This window comes from Saccostrea echinata, unplaced genomic scaffold (assembly GCF_033153115.1).
Source record: "Saccostrea echinata isolate AGI-Se365-2 ecotype Australia unplaced genomic scaffold, CSIRO_AGI_Sech_v1 ptg000016l, whole genome shotgun sequence".
Classification (NCBI taxonomy): Eukaryota; Metazoa; Mollusca; class Bivalvia; order Ostreida; family Ostreidae; genus Saccostrea; species Saccostrea echinata.
The window spans coordinates 14,441,169-14,462,218 of NW_026889765.1; the positions used below are offsets into that span (position 1 = coordinate 14,441,169).

The following is a 21,050-nucleotide window of genomic DNA, read 5'->3' on the forward strand; positions in this document are numbered from 1 at the left end:
GCTTAAGATTTATATATATCGTGGGTGTTCTTGGAAAGTATGCTTGACATGCAAAAGATCTGGCGTTTATTTGCCTTTTTATCGTAAACAAGTGACAGGTCTCCCCGGCAGAAAAGATGCATCTGTCTTCTCAACATTTATTAAAAACTGATTTCTGCTACATGTATGTTCATGAAAAATTAATTAGAGGTCTTCCATATCACTGAATGGAGACAGACTTTTCCAGCTATGTATATTGCCTGATTTGAATTTTTCGGTTTGGTCTACAACAGACACATCAAGATTAATGTTAATGGAAAGAAAAGGATGCCTGACAATACAAGAAAGATGCTAGAGAGTTCAAAGAGCAAGATCAGAAAAAAATTACAACAGCTAACAGAGGGCACTCTTTAGTTCTCATTATCTCTACTTGATAACGAGTGTAATAATTAAGTCGAAGATGTTCAACATTATGTGCTTCACTCCGTTTACTTGGTTATGTATGATACACAGGTGTTGATGAATGTCAGCGAAAAAGAAAAAAAGAATTTATCAACAATGATAAAGTTGAACGATTGTAGATGATTGAAATGCAATTTCGCCATTCCAAAGGAAATGAGAGGGAAATCGCATGCATGCTGAGATCACTATGTTTCTTTTCCTGTTTAATAAATTTTAGAATACAAATCACAGTAAAATATAATATAAAACAAAATTATTACGATTACATGACATATTATTTTATTTTATTTCCTTTTAAGTATCACTTTTATCTATATTACTTTTATTTCTATTTGGTGTGTGTATGTTTTAAATTGATAATAAATAAATTTTCTTCAAACCAGAAATGAAGACATAATCAGATTATTTTTTCAAACAAACAGGAAAATAATGACCCATTTCTGAAGATATCTGACGAATAATTGGTGCCTAATCTGGTTATTCAAATTTAATATCACTTCGGCATTATTTCAAAATTGAAAAAAAAAACATTGCATCAAACTTTACAGTCCATCTAAATCAATTTAAACCGCTCAGTGCTGTTTTTTTTCTGTAGAAATATTATCAGTTTGCTGATTTTGTTAAAACAATAGGTGGTGACGATAACTCTCTACGGGATATTCATTTGATTTTTTTTCTTTACTAGCAAATTGAATCTCGCCTAAAATTGTAAGAGTGTAATCCAATCATGCTTTTAAATAAAATATGAAAACTAAATCAGAGAGGAATGAATGAAAAAATCGTCGGAATTACACAACGCAAAAAGGATTCAAATGAGTTGTTATAATGTTTCTCCAGAATTTATTTTGCAAGAAATCAAAGCTTAATTTTATAGTATAGGAAATAAGACATGTATTCCTATATACTACCTACTTCTCACTAACATTACAGATGTTCATGGTGTACATTTGCAGTTGATGTTTGATATCTGATTTATACAGTTTTTGTCTGTTTATATGATTGTACGTGAAACTGCAAGAACACCATACACTCTTATGAGTTCATGTGGTACCTCAGACAGTACAAAGGCATCTTGAATTCTTATTCAATACAAAACAAGACATCATTCTGTAGATATCATAAGTTTAAATTTCAGATCTTTACAGTTAACTCCTTATTAAAGTTAAAGTTAACAAAAAATATGCAGAAGAAAATGCTAGCATTAGTTTATTTTACTTAAATTTGCAAAGATGGCAGTATGCTTTAATGACTTAAGATAGATTATTTTCGATTATAACAGAACTTTACTCACCAGCACTGTTAGTAAAACTTGAATCAGACCAACCCCTGGCATTGTTGGAAAATTTTTCTACGGTAAGTTCCGGGAGTCGCCGTCTGCGAAATCACTCTAGGATCGACTTCTATGCCTTAAAGGAAACAGAGATACATAAACCAACTAGATATGAATCAAATCTAGTGATGAAAAGCAGAATTTTGACAGACATAAGTTGTCATCAGTTTTGTAGTGACGATGTGTAAAACATACGACTTCACTAGTACAGCGACTAGAATATAAGTGCTTTGCCTTATCGCCGAGATAGAGGCTTGTGATAAATTTCTTCTAAAACAAAAATAGAAAATATTTCATTCAGAGAAAGTACATTGGACGTCCTGGGAAATGCTGCTGATTTCAGACGAGATTTGCCAGATATATGAATAATATCGTGTCTCATGACCTATAAATTGAAATTGTTTGTACTCTTTTAAGAATTTTGGAACCAAGAGATGTGTTGATTTGAGATAACAAGATGATTTTTATTTATGTGATATTTTCAAAATTTCTTTTCTGCAAATAAAAATTATTAATAGGTATGCTTTTGCTACAAATTCGTATTGACTGAAAGACTGCATGTATTTTGTTGTTGTTGTTTTGTTTTTTGTTTTTTGTTTTTTTTTGTTTTTGGTAATCTTCAGCACTATTTCATGCACAAAGCATAAAAATATTGTTTTATATATGTACTTTCTTCACATTATCAGCCGATAGCTTTGTGGAAGTAACAAACCGGAAGGAGGAGATAAGAGGGAGGTGTTGCTAAGGGAGTGGGAGTGAAATGGATTAACAGACATGGGGGAGTGAAATGGGATGACAGGTAAGGGAGGGGGAGGATAGTGATTGATTGATTGATTGATTGATTGTTGTTTTACGTCCCATTCGAGAATTTTTCACTCATATAGAGACGTCATCATATACCGGTGAAGGGTTTCACATTTTTACCTTTACTCGGCACTCAGGGCCATTGAGCAGTTAGGGTTCTTTATCGTGCCAACGCCTGCCGTGACACGGGGCCTCAGTTTTTAAGGTCTCATCCGAAGGACCCGCAACTTTCTCTTCGAAGTGCTGAGCGCATGGCGAAGGAACAGTTGCTACCTATTTTTAATCGACTTAGGTCAGTCGCGGCCGAGATTCGAACTCACGACCTCCCGATCACGGAGCGAGCGCTCTACCGGCTGAGCTACCGTGAACGGTGAGAGAATAGTAAAATGGGATAGCAAGCAAGAGAGGGGAAGTGAAATGGGAATAAAGGCAAGGGAAGGAAAATGAAATGGGATAACAGGCAAGGGAGAGAAAGTGAAATGGGATAACAGGCAAGGGAGGGGAAGTGAAATTGGAAAGCAAACAAGGGAGGGAAAGTGAAATGGGATACAGGCAAGGGAGGGGAAGTGAAATTGGATAGCAAGCAAGGGAGGGGAAGTGAAATGGGATTGCAGGCAAGGAAGAGGTGAGTGAACTGGTATAACAGGTAACAGAGGGGGAGTGAAATGAGAGAACAGGCAAAGGAGGGAAGTAGAATTGGATAGCAAGCAATGGGGGGGGGGGGATGAAATTGGATAACAGGCAAGAGACGGAAAATGAAATGGGATAACGAGCAAGGGAGGTGGATTGAAATGGGTTAACAGGCAAAGGAGGGAAGTGAAATGGGATAACAGTCAAAAAAGGGAAAGTGAAAATGGATAACAGGGAAGGGAGGGGAAATGAAATTGGATAGCAAGCAAGGGAGGGAAAGTGAAATGGGATAATAGGCAACGGAGGGAGAGTGAAATGGAATAACAAGCATGGAAGGGGAGTGAAATGGAATAACAGGCAAGGGAGGGGAAGTGATATGGGATAGCAAGCAAGGGAGGGGAAGTGAAATTGGATAGCAGGCAAGGGAGGAAGGGTTATATGGGATAACAGGGAAGGGTAATGAAGGTGAAATGGGTTAACAAACAAGGGAGGGAGAGTGAAATGGGATAGCAGGCAAAGGATGGAAAGTGAAATGGGATAACAGGCAAAGGAGGGAAAGTGAAATAGGATAACAAGCTTAAGCAAGGGAGGGGGAGTGAAATGGGATAACAGGCAAAGGAGAGAAGTGAAATGGGATAAAAAGCTTAAGCAAGGGAGGGGGATTGAAATGGGATTACAGGCAAAGGAGGGAAGTGAAATAGGATAATAGGCAAAGGAGGGGGAGTGAAATGGAATGGCAAGCAAGGGAGGGGGAAGAAAAAGGAGAATAGAGGAGAAAGCAGGGGGAGTAGGTATTTCTGAAAAAAAATCTTCAAACGATTTTTAAGCATTTAATTATTTAGCAACCAAACTGCATGATTATAGCGAACATTCAGCTTTCCGCCAAAATCCAAGAGTATGAGAAATGAACAATAATTAAGACTACTACCTGTATTAAGGGTATTTTTAAAAAAACATAAAAAATCAAATCTGGATTATGGATATCATAATTATACCTCTCAGCTGACTCTGATAACAAAAATGAGCTTACTGTACCCGAGACATTACCTATTTTCCGAGTCCTATTCGTACTTTGCAAGTACACAGTGAAGATTAGAAGTGACATACTGATGATCAAACGATATAAAGTATTGATTTTAATCAGAAAGTTAAGTTGACTGCTTTTCAGAACTCTTCAAGTGAAATAGTCTTAGAGTTGAAATGAGAGTAAGTACGTGTTTTACTTTACTTACCACAGTGATACATGTAGACATAAATCTAGTGTTCATAGTTTAGGAAGTAATTCCCATCTAATCAGGGAAGTGATTTTTTGTCAATTGTGGTTTTTTTTTTTTATTAATTAGATTATTGATAAAAGTTTCGTGATAATATATTGGACAAGTTAAGGTTTGTGCGTGACTTGAATATTGTCTTTAATCCTCTTATATATTCAAATACAACACATTACTGAAACTATTCCCGCTTTATATTTTAATTTGATAACTCAGAAGATAAAAAAGTTACTGATAGGGACTCAATCTAGGCTTGGTGTAAAATGTGGAGGACTGAGGCTCCAAAATGGAGTGTCAGAAAGCGCAAGGGCTGGACCGTGTTGAGTCAGATGATGCAAGGTGTGGAGCATCTTTTTGCAATTTTTGCACTTGCTTATTAGATCTGTCAACTCAATTTCTAATTTTCCGTGAAAATTTGTTAGAATGTCACATTATCCAAACAATTTAAAGAAGAAACAATTCTTAATTGAAATTGACTGAATGAATCTATTTAATGCCGAAACTCATTTTTATGTAGACCATTTGACAATATCTTATGAAGTATGTTATTAATGAGAAACAGCTAGGAAACAGTGAAACAATTTATGGTCTTCATATGTCAACAAGGGGAAGCTTTGCTTTTGATTTAAATTTTTAAGATAACAGTGATTGAATGAAACAGAAACAGCATAAAAATTATCCTTTAGTGCATTGTTGTCAATTTCTTCTCTTAAAGTATGAGAAACAATTGAGAAAGAATAAAATGAGTATTTAAAAAAATGACTTTTAGATATCAAAATCAAAAGGGGACATACAGCTTGTGTTTTCGATTTAAATTTTGTTAAATAACAGTTGCTGAGCGCAAGGGAAATATCTAAACATTAATAAGATTATGTCCCGCGCTGCTATCTCACGGTAACCCATGAAGTCATGACAGATTTAAATAGGGTTTAGGGTCCCAAACTGAATGAAAGACAAAATAAGCAAATGTGTTAAAATTGACATATATAAGAGGCTCCAACCCTTGTTCTCTGTGACACTCCATTTTGGAGCCTCCATCCTCTGCATTTTACACCAAGCCCTCAATGTAGAGAAAAATAACGCCTTGCGTGTAGAAGCCTGCAGTAAAACGCCTGCATGACCGTTAATCTCCCCAGATATCATACAAACTCGGGATATTTTCGTAATCACTTCAGCATTTCCGGCATATCGTACCATTAGTAAGGAATAACTTCTAATAAATCATTAACATATCAGTTTAGGCCCTCCAATCAGCAAGATTTATATTTTGAAATTTATATTTGTATAAAAAAAATTTAAGTTTTCTTAGATTAGATTGCAAATAGAGGGTGGGGTCACCTACAAAACAATGACACCTGACTTTTCTTTCAGACAAATAAAATCATGCTTTTCTATTTAAATTCACCTACATTTATCTTTTGAAGACGTTCATAGATACATGTACATGTACGACAAACATGAAGAGGAAAACACAAACAGCTAGTCAGTGTGGTACATTTGGACACAAATCATTTTGTCTAGTTTTATACGAATGCAATAAAAATATGTCATTTGTATAAGGTTCTCTCGCCAACTTCAAGGATGATTAATTGATATAATTTTAGAAGGAATTTTTCTTTGGTTTGCGTAAGGATCTTTCTTGTTGCTTTAAAAATCTTTCTACACAAACAAGATAATTTAAATTGTCTCTTTGTGCAGTAATCATAAAACGCAATAAATAATTATCTCGAAGACTAATGGCTAAGAAAGACTTTGAAAGTAATGGAAATGTAGGATCTGAACTCACATTGAGTCTGTTTATAATATGTCAATGGATGATGAAATGAATTAGAAATAGTGTGTGAGTAATGTTTAGGAGCAATTCCCAGTGCTATGTCGTTACCTGATGTATTTTGAGAGCTATTTTATTAAGATGTACGTACAAAACTGTTATCAGAAGAAAAAAATATGTTAGCAAGAAATATCACAAAATCACGGACAAATGATTTTCTCTAAGTGTGAACAAATATTAAAGAACAACTACTTTGCGATAATTGTTCAATCACGGTGTGAAACAGTCTGAATTGACTTAATTCATGAAATATTATTAGATCTCTTGTTTTTCAGTCAAATGTCAAATAATGTGAGAAGCAGTGAGGGCTTCTTATTGACAATATAAAGTATTTTTGTTCATAGTAATTGTTTTGTTGTCCCCCGCTTTCACTGAAGGTGGGGGCTATTAATTTGGGTCTGTCTGTCCGTCTGTCTGTATTTCTGTCTGTCTCTAATGCTTTCGTTACCGCGCGATATCTCGAGAACCCTTTGAGCTTTCGCAATGAAATTTTGCATAGCAACTCCCTATGGCCTACAGAAGAACCCTATTGATTTTGAGGTCAAAAGGTCAAAGGTCAAGGTAATAAATTCTTAAATTCTGTCTGTTTTAACACTCGTTTCCACGCGATATCTGGAGAATCCTTTGAGCTTTTGCAATGAAATTTTACATAACAACTCCCTGTGGCCTAAGTAAGATCTCTATTGATTTTGAGGTCAAAAGGTCGAGTTCAAGGTTGTAAATTTATACATATATATTATTCCGTCTGTGTGTAACACTTTCTTTTCCGGGCGATATCTTAAGAAGCTTTTGGGCTTTTGCAATGAAATTTTATACCATAACTCCCTAGGGCCTCTCTCACCCCTCTCAAAGTGTCTCGCCCCGTTTTTTAATTATTATTTACATGTATTAAAAGTCGCATGGCTTTATTATTTAGTACAGGGGCAGGAGAGTTATTACGTATAATACAGGTTGTCGGCGGACATTATATTCTTATTACATCTATTAGAACTGTTTAGTAAAGGTTAAATTAGACACCATGTATTGATTAAAATTTTGACAATATCGAACGTGAATATAAACATTATATGTGACCTACTGTTTGCATTTGATTTGCTTTATAAAGAAGTGCCTCGGTGGTCTAGGGGTATGATGCTTGCTTAGCAAGCGAGAGACCCGGGTTCGATTCCCCGACGAAGCTTTTTTTTTTTTTAATTATTATTATTATTAACTAAATGATAGTATTCAACATGTGAACTGAAAAAGTTTTTACTTCTGGTGTGTACAAACTCATAAAATCATTATTACAGTGTGATTAGTATTCTATATAAAAAGAATCTTCTATACACATATTAAAGAATAAACAATCAAATCTTTATATCCATACCGGCATTTTTGATTTGCTTCAATATACATGATTATATTTAATAATTCTACATATCCGGGAGGAGGGGGGTGGGTGTCCGACACTCCCCCCGCCCCCCCCCCCAACTGCGCATGCTCTCTTTCTCCCCAAGCGGGGGACACAAATTCTCTGAATTAGCTTGTTATATCTTTCATTCGCATTTTGACCGATCACTATTACATAAGAAGGTTATAACAAGTAATTTAGAATTTCTTTTTCTAAACCGAGAATATTGCTACCGACAAATAAGTGAATGATACAAAGGTATCAATAAACTCGTGAAATGTCAACATATCGCAAATTTTATGGTAAACTATGAACTTGTTTGTAAATATACAATCTGTCATTAAATCGTATGTTGACCTAAAAAAATTTAACAAAATTAAAACATGTAAGTCAACTTCATTTTAATCCCTCAATTTTTCCTCTTTTTCGTGTTTTCTTATGGTTTTACTTGTTTAGTTTTTATAAGTTTTTGTTTAATTGTTTGTCTATTTTGATTTTTTTTTTTATCAATTTATTTTTTTACTGTTTTGTTTTTGACTATTTTAATGGTTGTTGTTGTGAAAAAAGGGATCTAATTATCGGAGAAAATACTTTTCAATACACTAAATTAATGTATGTAGTTTTCCTAGGCTATTCCTCGACTTATTTGCCACATGTATTTATATATAAGGATTTAATTATAATTGCTCATTTAATATGCCTTTAACATGATCATATCATATTATTATTATATTACATTATAAAATTGTGATTATATATACTTTGATGCTGGTGAAACCGATCCATAAAATTAAGGATTGACGTTGAACTAGCTACATGTATGACGTTAATGATGACATATCACGAATTGAGCAGTCATGAGAATACTAAATTCTGACCAGTAAATATAATGCAACATTTGAATAATTTGGTTTTATCATGTTGAATTGTAAAATGAATTGAGGGATGCTTTTCTTATCTAGGCACTCGATCAAATTATTTATAGACATGTCATCTTCGTGCAACATTGAATGTAAAATTCCAAATGCATGTGTTTTATTACTTGCAGATTGTGCATTAATTTTAGAATGCTATCTGCCTGAATTAAATAATCCATAACGGAACTCATTCGCCTGAGGTTAAAACATCTGTTTGCTATTCATCCCTTTGTTGCTCGTTGAACAAGATATTGAAATCAATTTCACAAAAAATTCAAAGCGACCATGTTCTGGAAAGACTAGAGAGTTATAAAATTCTTATGAGAGGGAGAGAGAGTCTGATCACCATTTAATTTTATACAAAGGTTTTATAGGTCATACAACTCACCTGAGTCAAACTGATATTACTTACAATTGAATTAGTCCTTCTGTAGAGATTAATACTATGTTAAAACTAGAATCCTTTACTCTTACAGTATTTTAAATGCTTATATATTGATAATTTGACAAAAGTCTTGTAATGTCTTCATTGTCCAGTGGAAAGACTATACAAGTCTTTTTCCCGAGTTCAAGTTTTCAGACAGAAAAAACACACATTTTCCCCAAAGTTCTCATTAAAAACATATCTACAATTATATTCCCTATGTTAAGTTGGATTCACAATTTCACCGTATATAAATTTTCGGATTGGAATATATACATTTTCTTCTCTACAACTATATCATTATAATAGCTTGTCATCTTCATGAAATTGGTGTTCTAATCAGGCCCCTGAAGACCAGGATGGTATTACAACAGCCCTAACAAAAATATATTGTAAATTATAATACATTCAGTTAAACATAAATTGCTAAATGCAGATCTGTAGCTCGCTGGTCTGAAAAAAATTGGGATGGACGAACAGAGAGCTAAAGTGCCGCCCACTGAAAAAAGTGAATATTTATTGAGCACAAAAAAGTGCGCTGTTTTCTTTATTTATTTCTTCGTATATTTTCAAAATATTTTTAACCGTGTGTTCCTCAGATATTCTTTTACCACTTCCACAACAACACTACATGTACATGTACAAGTCATGCACGAAGCACATTAGACTGAATTGTCTTGCCACCCACAATGGCAGTATAAATAGGCCTAATTTTCGATGGTCTCAATGTCCTGTCCAGGAGGGCTATTAACAACGCTTTTGTGAAATGTTTTGTTGTGGAAGTAGTAAAAAAATATGCTAGAAACACACAGTTAGTAATATTTTGAGATGGCAGCTTCAATGTACGGAGAAATAAATCGAAAAACAGCGCACTTTTTTTGTGAGCAATAAATATACACTTTTTTAATGGGTGGCACTGTAGCTCTCTGGTCGTCCATCCCAATTTTTTCAGACCAACGAGCTACAATTCAATTAAATTCAATTCAATTTATTCACTCAAAACCATGTAAATGGTACATGAGGTACATAAACATATATACATATGATACAGAGGGTCAAGCAAAAGGTGAGATTAATTCAGCTAGCTAGGGAGAACAGACCATACTATTAATCTTAGTAATAAATGTACATAATTTTTTCAAAGAATCAACATCATTTTGGCACATAACTTCACAAAACTTCATAGTGTTTGGCTCAGAACAAAATTTTTGGTTCAAAAAAATTTTCCTCGGTTAGTTTAAAGCACTACATTCTAAAATATACAGATCTGCAGCTAATAATTACTATAGTTACCTTAATCAAATAAAAGTGTCATCACTTTGTGTAGTCAATCAAAGTATTAAAAGTTATCACAATAAGCGCCATAGAGATCACTATACATGTAGTATATCAAGGTGTTAAAGTTATCCTTATTGTAAATCTAACTTTGTTTTCACGAAAATAAATCAATTTTTCAAGATATAACTATAGTATTTCAAAGTGCCAAAGTTATTATTAAAGTATTTTAATTTTTTTTTTTTTTTTTTTTTTTTTTTTTTTTTTTTTGACAATTACACAATTAAGGTATTATCCAGTATTTCAAACCTTTTTTTTCATTTTACCTCAGGTATCTGTTGATTAATTCTAATTACAGTAGTATTTCATGTACTGTGTATGATTTTTTAAAAAAAAAATATTGAAATTTTTTAAAATCTATTTTTTTTTTCAATGAATGAAAATAACAAGATATTTCTACAGTAAAAAAAGGTTTGTCTTTCATTTCATTTCGAGTTTTTTATATTATCAATTTTTAAATAGTAAATAGAAAACCGAGTGATATTTTTTCTTTAGTTTAGCATATTATTTTAAGTCACAGTATACAAATGTCAATACAAACTTCAGATAAGAAGTGAGGAGAAATCACCTATACATTAAACGATATAAAGTAAATCAAAGTTTCCAAAGTTATCACTACAACAAATTTCAGTTTTCAAAGTGATAGCTATAGTAAATAATAGTTATTATTATATAAATCAAAGTTATCACTATAGTAAATTGAAATTATTATTATAGTTAACTATAGTTTCCATAATGTCAAAGTTTTTTTTAAAGATACTTAACTGTAGTTTACTATGGTACATGTATTTTTCTTGTTAGGGAGGACATAAAAGACGTACGTAGGAAAAATCGTCTCCTCTCAAAAGCAAATCCATAGTTTGTCAAATTCATCTTAGAGGAACGATATCATATATTGATTGAAATATCTTCAGATCAGAGATGGGTTCACAATAAGAATTGAAAATTTCACTGAGGAATTATATATGAAAGGATTTCACATGTTTTCAGATGTCAAATATATCTATGCTACTTCTACACATGATAATTATACAGATTCATAGGAGATATGTGAGGTTTAGAAGTTTACGAACGACACATAAAAGACGAGAGGCTCACGGGACACAACGCTCACCAGAGTTACCCTGGTCCTGCTGTCCATCAAAAGATATTTTTAAAAAGATTTTTCCCTCTTGGTTCCGATGAAAAATTTTGAAACGATATTGTGGTCCCATCCAAACTTAAAGGGATTATGATTTTACTAAACTTAAATCCAAACAACATGGGGAGAGATCAATATGACTATCGTGAATTTGCTGTTGTGGATAAAAGATTATTCAAAGATTATTTTCTTTATATTTCCTGAAAACATAGGTGGGATCCGTAGATAATTCAGTGTGAAAATAATGGTTTAACAATTTGTTTGAAAAACGTCAGTCAACATTCGACTCTTGACAGATTGTATTTGTAAACAAGGTAATTACAAACAAGACCACAGAATTTGCGACATGTTTAAACACGATTGTTGCTCTCCTTGTATCATCAACTTATTTGTCAATAGCCTGCCTCGTTTTATAAAGTGTTCATAAGTAGAACATGTTCTTGAGTATGGAATCAACTGAAAGAAATAAACTACATATGCAGATGATAATGGCATATTGCTACATAAATAACGGGAAGTTGACGAAAAGTTTAAGTCATCGCGTCTAACAAAGTTTTGTTGTTAGTTTACCATTAATGTCTTTCTCTAGTAAAATATCCAAAAACAAACGTGTCAGTCTGTTTTATATCGAGTTCAATGGGATATATCGAATCAACGAACCGGTCACGGTAGCCTAGTGGTAGGGTGTTCGCTTCGTGATCGGGAGGCCCGGGTTCGTTCGCCGCGTCAAACCCTAAGACGTAAACATAGGCAGTGACTGTTCCTTCGCCAAGCGCCCGGCACTACAAGTGAAGGTCACGGGTCTTTCGGATGAGGCCTTAAAAGCGAGGTACCGTGTCACGGTAGGCGTTGGCACGATAAAGAACCTTCACTGGTCAATGGTCCTGAGTGCTGAGTAAAGATCTAAATTTTGAAGCCCTTTAACAGGTATATGGTGACGTCTCTGAGTGAAAAATTCTCGAATGGGACGTTAAACAGAATAAAATCAATCGAATCAACAAGGAATGAATATTGTTAATTGAAAAAACGTCGTCGATATAATTATCTCATTGTTGAATTGAAGATCATGGTAAGAGGCTTCAACTTTCATGTAGAAGTTTTTGAGTAAGTTCTGCTTCGTATGAAGTGTTGAAAAGTAGTACGTTTTAATATTATTGATTTTGGTGAAAAAATTTTGATTTCAAATTTTCTAAAAGTGCCTTGGAGTTTTTAAGCATCCACATCTGATTTACACCACAATATATTGTTGTACAGTAACCCTGAAGTTTCTCCTTCACTACAGTACTGCTAATATTTTAGTGAGGAGGAAAAGAAGAGGCTTGGTGGAACATTTACGAGAGATTGTTGGGAGATATGGTCTTCAAAAACTGCAAAGATATTGTCAATGAGAAACTCAAACATATTTCTAATATCAACCTCGGACTACTTGTGTGTAGAATCAGAATGTTTTAACAAATTAAGTTTACAGATGACCATTGACAAGGTACACAAATTTACTAACTCCATTTTTATTGAAAAAGCAGTTGTCTATGATGTCAAAAAGCTGTTGTTGTGGGGAATGATTGTATCAAGTGTTGAAAATTTTTACGTTTTGATGCTATTTTTCGTGAAATCTTGATTTCAAATTTTCTAAAGTTCCTTGGAGTTTTTTAAGAATCAAAACCACTTCTCGGATATGTTATTGCAAAGTACTCCTGAAGTTTCATGAAGTTTCTCCTTCACTGCTGTTAATATTTTTGTGACGAGCAAAGAAAGAGGCTTGGTAGATCATATACTAGAACCTACCATGTATCATTGTAAAATTTTTGTGAAGTTTAGGAATCCAGTATAGATATAGTAATTCATATTCAATTTTATTGTTGTTAATATTGAAAAATATTTAAAACTGACATATGATTTCGAAGAATTTTCTCCTTAGAAAGGGAACAATGAGTATAAGTTGGATTACCACTTGCAGAATTAAATCCAAGTTCCTCTAAAATGCAATTGAAATTATGAGCCTTACTAACAAAGACAATGTTGTCACCTGCTTTGTCAGCTGGTACGAGTACATATTGATCTTGTAATCTACGTAATTCTTTATTACCCTTTGTATCAATAAACTTGTTACCAAGGATGTTTTGGGCAGATTTGGTTGAAATTGATCCGGTTATATGGGAAAATTTGTCAAAAATATGAAAAAAAGTTAACAGCCGGACAGACGGACTACGGAGAACGGCCGGGTGATCAGAAGCTCATTTAAACCTTTGGTTCCAATGAAAAGAGCCTCCTCAGAACGGAGAGAAAACATTCTGTCAATGAAGAATAGAAGACGTTAAAGAGTCTAAGTAAATTCATATTGTTGAAATTAAAATCCATAAGTCAAGATCGATGCCACAAAGTTGGTCTAAAAGTAACAATCAAATTTCAAAAACATTCCTTTTCCTTAGAACAACAAGCATGTGTTGTGAAATTGAGATTGGGACAGTAGCTATCAGCAATTTTTAATAAAACTGGACTTGTGTTAACTTTATCGAATTTTCTTTTGTTGAAATAATTTACAAATAAGCAGCTTATATCGTCGGCTTTTGGCCTTGATAAAAGGTTGTATTTCAGATCCATTTGTCAGTGATAGCAATCTTGCATGTAGGTGAGTGTTGCAACTGAAGGTTCATTGAATGCTGTTTTAATAGAACCCAACAAAACATTAAAATTTTTTACTTCCAAACAACTGCGACTTTTGGCACTGGATTTAAAAAATATTTAATGATATTCGTCCTCTATTTTAGCACCATTAAAGTTGCATGCTTTTTTTTTAAATTATTAAACTGTTTTAGTTAAATTTATATTTCACATGATAAAGTATTATTTAATTTACAAAAGCCAATTTCTAAAATCTTTTCATCTATTTCCCGTTACTTTGAATTATACATCAACTTTATCAGTTCAATATATAGTCAGAGATATGCTTATTAAAAAAATAAATCTTGGTCAAAAATAATCATAATAATATAGAACAGATCTGCTGGAATGAAATCAATTATCATGGTATCTATCTATCTATCTATCTATCTATCTATCTATCTATATATATATATGATATTTTATACTAAAAATAATTATATCAAATATTTTTATATCTCTGTCGCAAATGTGCATCTTAGAGCAAGATCCTAGCTCTTAAAGCATAGAGCGGAAATAACCATATGTATTTTTCTCAGATCAAAGCGAGTATACACAAAGAAAATATTTTGTGGCAGCTTCCTGTAAAGGACTGTTAATTGAGCCATTGAACTCGTAATTTGATGACACTGAAAGAACATACTAGATATTTCTTCGGGACATGAAATGATGATCATTCTAAGACACAATTAGTTTTGTATTTCAAGTAATCTGACTTTGAAAAGGACCGAACATCTTACTTCAGCACACCACAACATATGTTCTTTCACACATCGTGCATTTGTGTCAGTTAGAAATGTGAACATTTACAACCACCAGCAATTACTCATCTATTCATGTCTGCTATGGACCTCACTAGCAAAAGGAAACTTCAAAAGAGAGAAATGCACTCGGACAATTTCCGAGGATAGTACATTACAAAGATTTCAACAAACTCTTAATTTCATGAATAAAATGTCTCAAGAGTCTGCTGGAATACTACATGTGATTTAACAGTACATACCAAAATTATGTCCAAAGTCAGGCATACATATCTTTTGTGTCTCAGAAAAACTTTCTTGTGACGAAAACTTTCAAAGAACCTCAAAAAATTACCAGATAACTAGGTATATTTACATTTGCAGATGTCTTTCCTTATATGACAATACTAATTAAATTGATTTTCAATTGTCAATGACATGCAGTTGGTCACATGATCAGACTTTCTTGTGTATGGAAAGCAAACTGCACGAGCCATTAGGAAAGTTCCGATTGTGACGTCACACGACGTCGTAGGTACCTTATGTTGCATTTCCATAACAAAGTCTAAATAGTGCCTATTTTTCCTTGTAACACGAATAAAAGTAAAATATAAATATAAGAAATAAAATATCATTGCGTTTTTGGAGTTTCATTGGGATATGACATGAAGTCGGTACGTGATCAAATCATCTACTATAACGCCCTTTGGGCGGTTGAGACGTCATAGCTTAGCAATATTGTGAGATTGAAAACATTGTAACATGGATTTTAGCAATATATTTGGGAGGAAATTTACAGTTTTAGTTTCTGTCAAGATGGTTTAGCTACAATTTCTATCTTATGACAGGCCAGAAATCATTTTTATTTGCTTTGATATCCTTTCACACTGTGACAGAATCTTTTTATTATTTTGATATCCTTTCACGCTGTGAAAGGATATCACTTTTATTCAATAAATAAATCACAATATTTCATTATTGAAAATGTAAAAATAGGTGACATCATATATTACTTGTGAGTTAGGCAAATACCGTTAAGTGATATCAGTAGTTTGAATAGAGGATTTCACTTATTATTCGTCTTGTTATACCACCTATAAGAAATTATAGAAACATTCATTGTGAATAAAATGATACTATCCTTCGTAGATATAACACTTATTGAACATGTGCTATTACTCATTTGAATATAGTCATATTATTTTATGGTTATATAATACTAAAATTACGTAAATAGCCATAATGTCCTATATATCATTTCCATTAACGATTTTTTTTATTTATACTTTTGTAGCTGTTAAGTTCTGTGTATACTTGTATTCACGTCTATCTAGGTCTTGTTAAGTGTCTTTGTTAAGACTCTGTCAGATATATGTAAAGTTATGTCTGTTTATACCCTTATAATGCCTACAAAACTTTGTACACGTGAAGTCGGTTTGTCTGGAAATGTTTTTATAGTACTTTCGCTTGCAATTGTTACGCCCTTTCATTTTCTACTTTTAATTTATCTCTTAAGACCCTTGGCTACTCTGTTTGTGAATGATAACTTGCTTAAGTTTGTCTGTAGTATATTCTTCTATCAAGGGGAGAGCTGTACTGTATTTTTGTCCGAAAAGGCAGTGAAAAGTAAGCATGTGTGTGTTTTAAAAGACCTTGTATATGTGCAGTGCATTATAATTTATGATTGTAAACGTCTTAATATAGTTGTGCAATGTGTATTCGTGACTGTTCTTGTATGTGTGAAGCTAACCTGTGTTTGTTCCTGTTGTGTATACATGTAATACTGTATATACATCATGTTGCTTAAATAGTACATCATTTCGATTGACCTTTGTTGAAAGCTGAAAATGGTTATCAATAGTGTAAGAAACTATAAAGACCCAAGTTCATGAATACTGCTGTGAAGAAATACGGACAGGCAAACAAACAGCTATAAAACCTTGACTAAACATTTTTAAAATTTCTCAATTTCTTCCAACTATGGAAAATCTGCAGTTACAACATTTGGGTTATATGGAAAATGGGATATAGTTAGTAGATATGTTTTACACAATCACTCATTACAAAAACATACTTCATGGGTTCTGAATGTACATTTAGATCTAGAAAAAAAGTGCTTCCATGTAACCAAATAAATTTGTTCATTCTAAAACGCAGCAGCGTTTAAGAGTGTAGCTTTATTTATAAATCCTACTTCTATAACCCACTTAACCTCGCTTGTGTGGCGACAGTCATAAACTATAAAATTTATTTACATAACATGAAAGTTAATGTCGATGTTTAGCATTCTCACAGAACGCTGTAAAAAAAAACAATCTGTAAGAATCTATACGATTATTTACCTACCTGAATTCTAATGAATTAAATTCCAAGTTTTATTGTCATCGTGAAGGAATAAAACCAAGAAGTCCCTCTGTGTTCGTCATAAAGTTCCTTTTGTGTACAGTTATGTCCTGCGTTCACATGGAATCACTTCTTGTATAAGTTAATTACTATTACAATCACCACTTATCCCACTGTTAGCATACTGAATACACCGCTGACCGATACACCCACTTTATCTAATCAAACGAACAGTTTCATTTTTCGGCCCAGGTCATTCTGATGTCAAAAGCAACACAACGTGTAACAATTTTAAAATGAGATTTCAGGTATACATTATACACTGACTAATGGTATCAAAATCGTGCGTTATAAACGGTTTGTCATTTGATAAAAACGAATTGTCATTGTTTATTTATACTGGCAAAAATACACAGACGCTTCCCTAATCCTAAATTAAATTGTCTTGCATAATTCAAACGTATTGTTTCTATCCTGTCTTCAGAGACCACAGTTGTCGAATTTTATTGATTGATTATTCCAGAAGCTAAATGTTCTTTTTTCGTGAATGATCTAATTCCTTCTTCAAATCAAATATCTTTTCGACATTAAAAACCTCAATCGCAGTATATGCATGAATATTTTGACGTGTCTGCCACAAAGGTTTTCTAAGGTTTACTTCTATTTTTAATCACATCAAAACGGATAATTTAAATAATGCAAAAAGACGCACCGAATCAGAGACTACATAGCATTCCAGTTTTTTATTACTTAAATATAAGACAGGATTATAAATTTCCCATGAAACATATATTTACCTTCCTCATTTTTTGTTAAAACATAAAAAAAAATTAAAATATGATAGTAGATGACGTTTTTCCTTGTTTGAATGTGTAAGACTATAGAATTACATCTGTACGGCTCACCTCTGTAACTTTCATATGTAGGTCATAGTAAGTAAATGTAATTCTTCAAATTCCTGGCTTACACATACTTGAAAAATCCGAGTCATGTAATAATTCTAGAAGTGTTTCTTTTATGCAGCCCTGTGTTAGGTCATTTGTAACTCGTCTATCACGGCTTAAAAACTATAATATCTGTACGATACGCACATAGATAAGTCGCAGCCTTGATTATGAGGAGAATTTACTTTTTTTTTTTTTGAAACGTGTACTAGAATACCTCAATGTAAATCATAGATGTTAAAAAATATAATGTATGTATTGTTTGTATAAAAATCATTTTAAAGAAGTTTAATTGCACATCAAATACATAAAGCTAAAATATGTGCTATTTTCGTTCGTCCAGAAGATTGTTCAATTTTGGACCCCCCCCCCTTTCCTCAATGCCAATCTGGACAACGAAGGGTTAAATATTCAAATAAACTTGAATCTAAATATAACTGTGTTAATATTTAGCACTGAAATCTAACGAACATTTTCCGGTATAGTGTGAATTTTTTTTATTAATTTTGGTGGGGAAGGGGGTATTTTTTTTCGTGGAGACCTACGAATTCAAGTTCTTCACTAAATGTGAAAATTGTAATCTACCTAACTGAAACTTTTCAGCTACGGAATCAAGATATTTGAACCACGAAAGAAGTGATTTTACAGTATTCTTATTGAAAACTGTATTACAAACTAAACCTGTGGATACCTTTATATTACAGGAATATACTCTTCAAAGAAACTTCAGGCAAGTTTTTTTTTTTAATTTATCCGGTCAGGGTACATGTAGAAAGGGGAGGGGGATTTATTGATTTTATAAAAAATGTTTATTATCCCAGATCCTGTTGTTTAGAGACTGATTTTTGAAAACGCTAGCTATTTAACTTTTTCTGTTATGGGGACGATGTTTTTATCAGTTTAAAAATATTACTCCCCTTTTTCAGACTGGACGATTCTTGACAAAGTAATGGAAATGACCTCAACGATTTTAAATATGTCGACAAATGTGTAGGGAAATGTGACAAAAAAGGTACAACAGAGAGACCGAAATTGTCAAATATCGATCAGCAAACTTCTTTTTTTTAATACAATATCAATGTTCCTTCGATCTGATACATGTATATATATCAGTTGACTGGTTTGGTTTCTGTGAGAAATTTTATCTTCTATTACAGAAGCTGTGATAATTTTCAAATTATTTTTTTCTGTCTTCTCTATTTTCAGATATCAGCATGTATATACGAGTTAAATCATTACCTAACCCCAGTAAGCAAAGTGATAGTTTATTTCCTGTTACAATATATTTCTACATTTATCTCATATATGAGCAAGTTCCAGTGCTTCATAAACTGTTATTTCTTGGAGATTTGGAAATAAATGAACGCCGCAAACAGTTGCAGAAATAATTGGAAAACTACTCTCTTTGTAATGACTATAATTATATATACGGTATATAAAATAATTCAACTAACAGATGATAACGTCTTGAATACATAAGACTGCGTTTCCGGAAGATGATCTATTAACTTTAACCTTAATTGACTCTCTGGACAGTAATTGCAGCCATTTTGAAATGAAAGTGAGTATCTAAACCATTTAAAAGTTGGAAATGTATTACATCTCCTTATTCTGAAAGTCTTCATCATACCTGTCATAACTAGTAAAAACATTCATAAAGACTAAAGAATTAACGAATTGAGAAACTACAAGAGTACGGCCCGTACAAGAGAGAAAACATTGTACTGAACAGAAAGTGAAGGGAGAACCACAAAAACAAACAGCAATAAAAATCAAATATAAATTGACTTACACTAATAAAAACAAATCTCATGTCACATGATGCAGATCTACAGGACACTCTACATACGATCCATAGACGACAAGTTAAATGCCAGATAAATTTTAGTTTAAGGAATTTGTTGCGTTTGTAGTTAAAACTAACATTTAAGAAATTGTTTATTTTTTCCAGTCTTTTGCAATTAGTTCTAAAGATTTTTTTCCTGATGCCAATTTTTTTTATATCAATTGTAATTGTCTGAATTCTTTATTATTACCCCGTCGTAGATTTGCTTTTCATTCTCAATTGCCTAGCATGCATATTCAACCATTACTTGAATCCTCAACAAAACATGAAATTGTTTATGGAAAATAAGCCATGAAGCACGTAGGTAAACGGTTAGATAAACAATGATTTTTTTATACATTGAAATGTGATACATAAAACTGCTTTGTACGACAGAAATTCTCTTTTACTTATTTCACTAAATTTTCCGAAATGGAAAAATACTTTTGTGTTAATTGTCGCCGAATGAAAGGGGTAATACTTTTTCTTATAGTGTTTTAAGAGCATAATGCAATACGAAGTAATTTCTACCGGGCAGAATTTTTTTCTAGTCATAAGAAATATGAATTAAATATCTAGTTTTCATCTGAGAGAAATTTCTGTCTCCTGATGAAGCCCTAAATCACATTAGCGTTGTCTACTTACCCCAGTGAAGTTGTCAATCGATGTGAAGACGTTGTAAATTAATTCACGGTGTTTCCTAACCGATAAGGAGGCCGATAGATCGAGCTGGGGACTATGATATGTTTGTATAGACTTGTATTTAGGAGACCTTAGTGTTAACATGTAAGACATACCTTAATCTGTCTGACTAAAGATCACGCTTTGAGTGTCATCACAAAGATCTGTAATGCCAGAGAAAAAATAGCTGTATCAATTCACCACGGCTTTCTACTTATATATATGTTAAAGCCCTAAGAATTTATCACGTTTTCTATCGATCAGAGTTTACCTTAATCAGACCAGGTAGAATTTTTCGGATAATATTTCAGCTTACTTTTTACACGTTGATACAAAAACCGA

General features: G+C 32.9%; 1 protein-coding gene across 1 annotated transcript in view; it reads right to left on the bottom strand.

Moving 5' to 3' along the window:
- Positions 1-17,778, bottom strand: part of LOC133188476 (calcitonin gene-related peptide type 1 receptor-like) — a 74,844-nt gene extending 57,066 nt beyond the window's left edge. Inside the window, exons 1-2 of the mRNA XM_061323929.1 lie at positions 17,262-17,778; positions 1,733-1,847 (exon numbers count right to left, since the gene is read on the bottom strand). Coding sequence (XP_061179913.1) covers positions 1,733-1,774 — 42 coding nt within the window. The 5' untranslated portion in view covers positions 1,775-1,847; positions 17,262-17,778. The remainder of the gene's footprint in view (positions 1-1,732; positions 1,848-17,261) is intronic.
- Between the last annotated feature and the right edge of the window lie 3,272 nt (positions 17,779-21,050).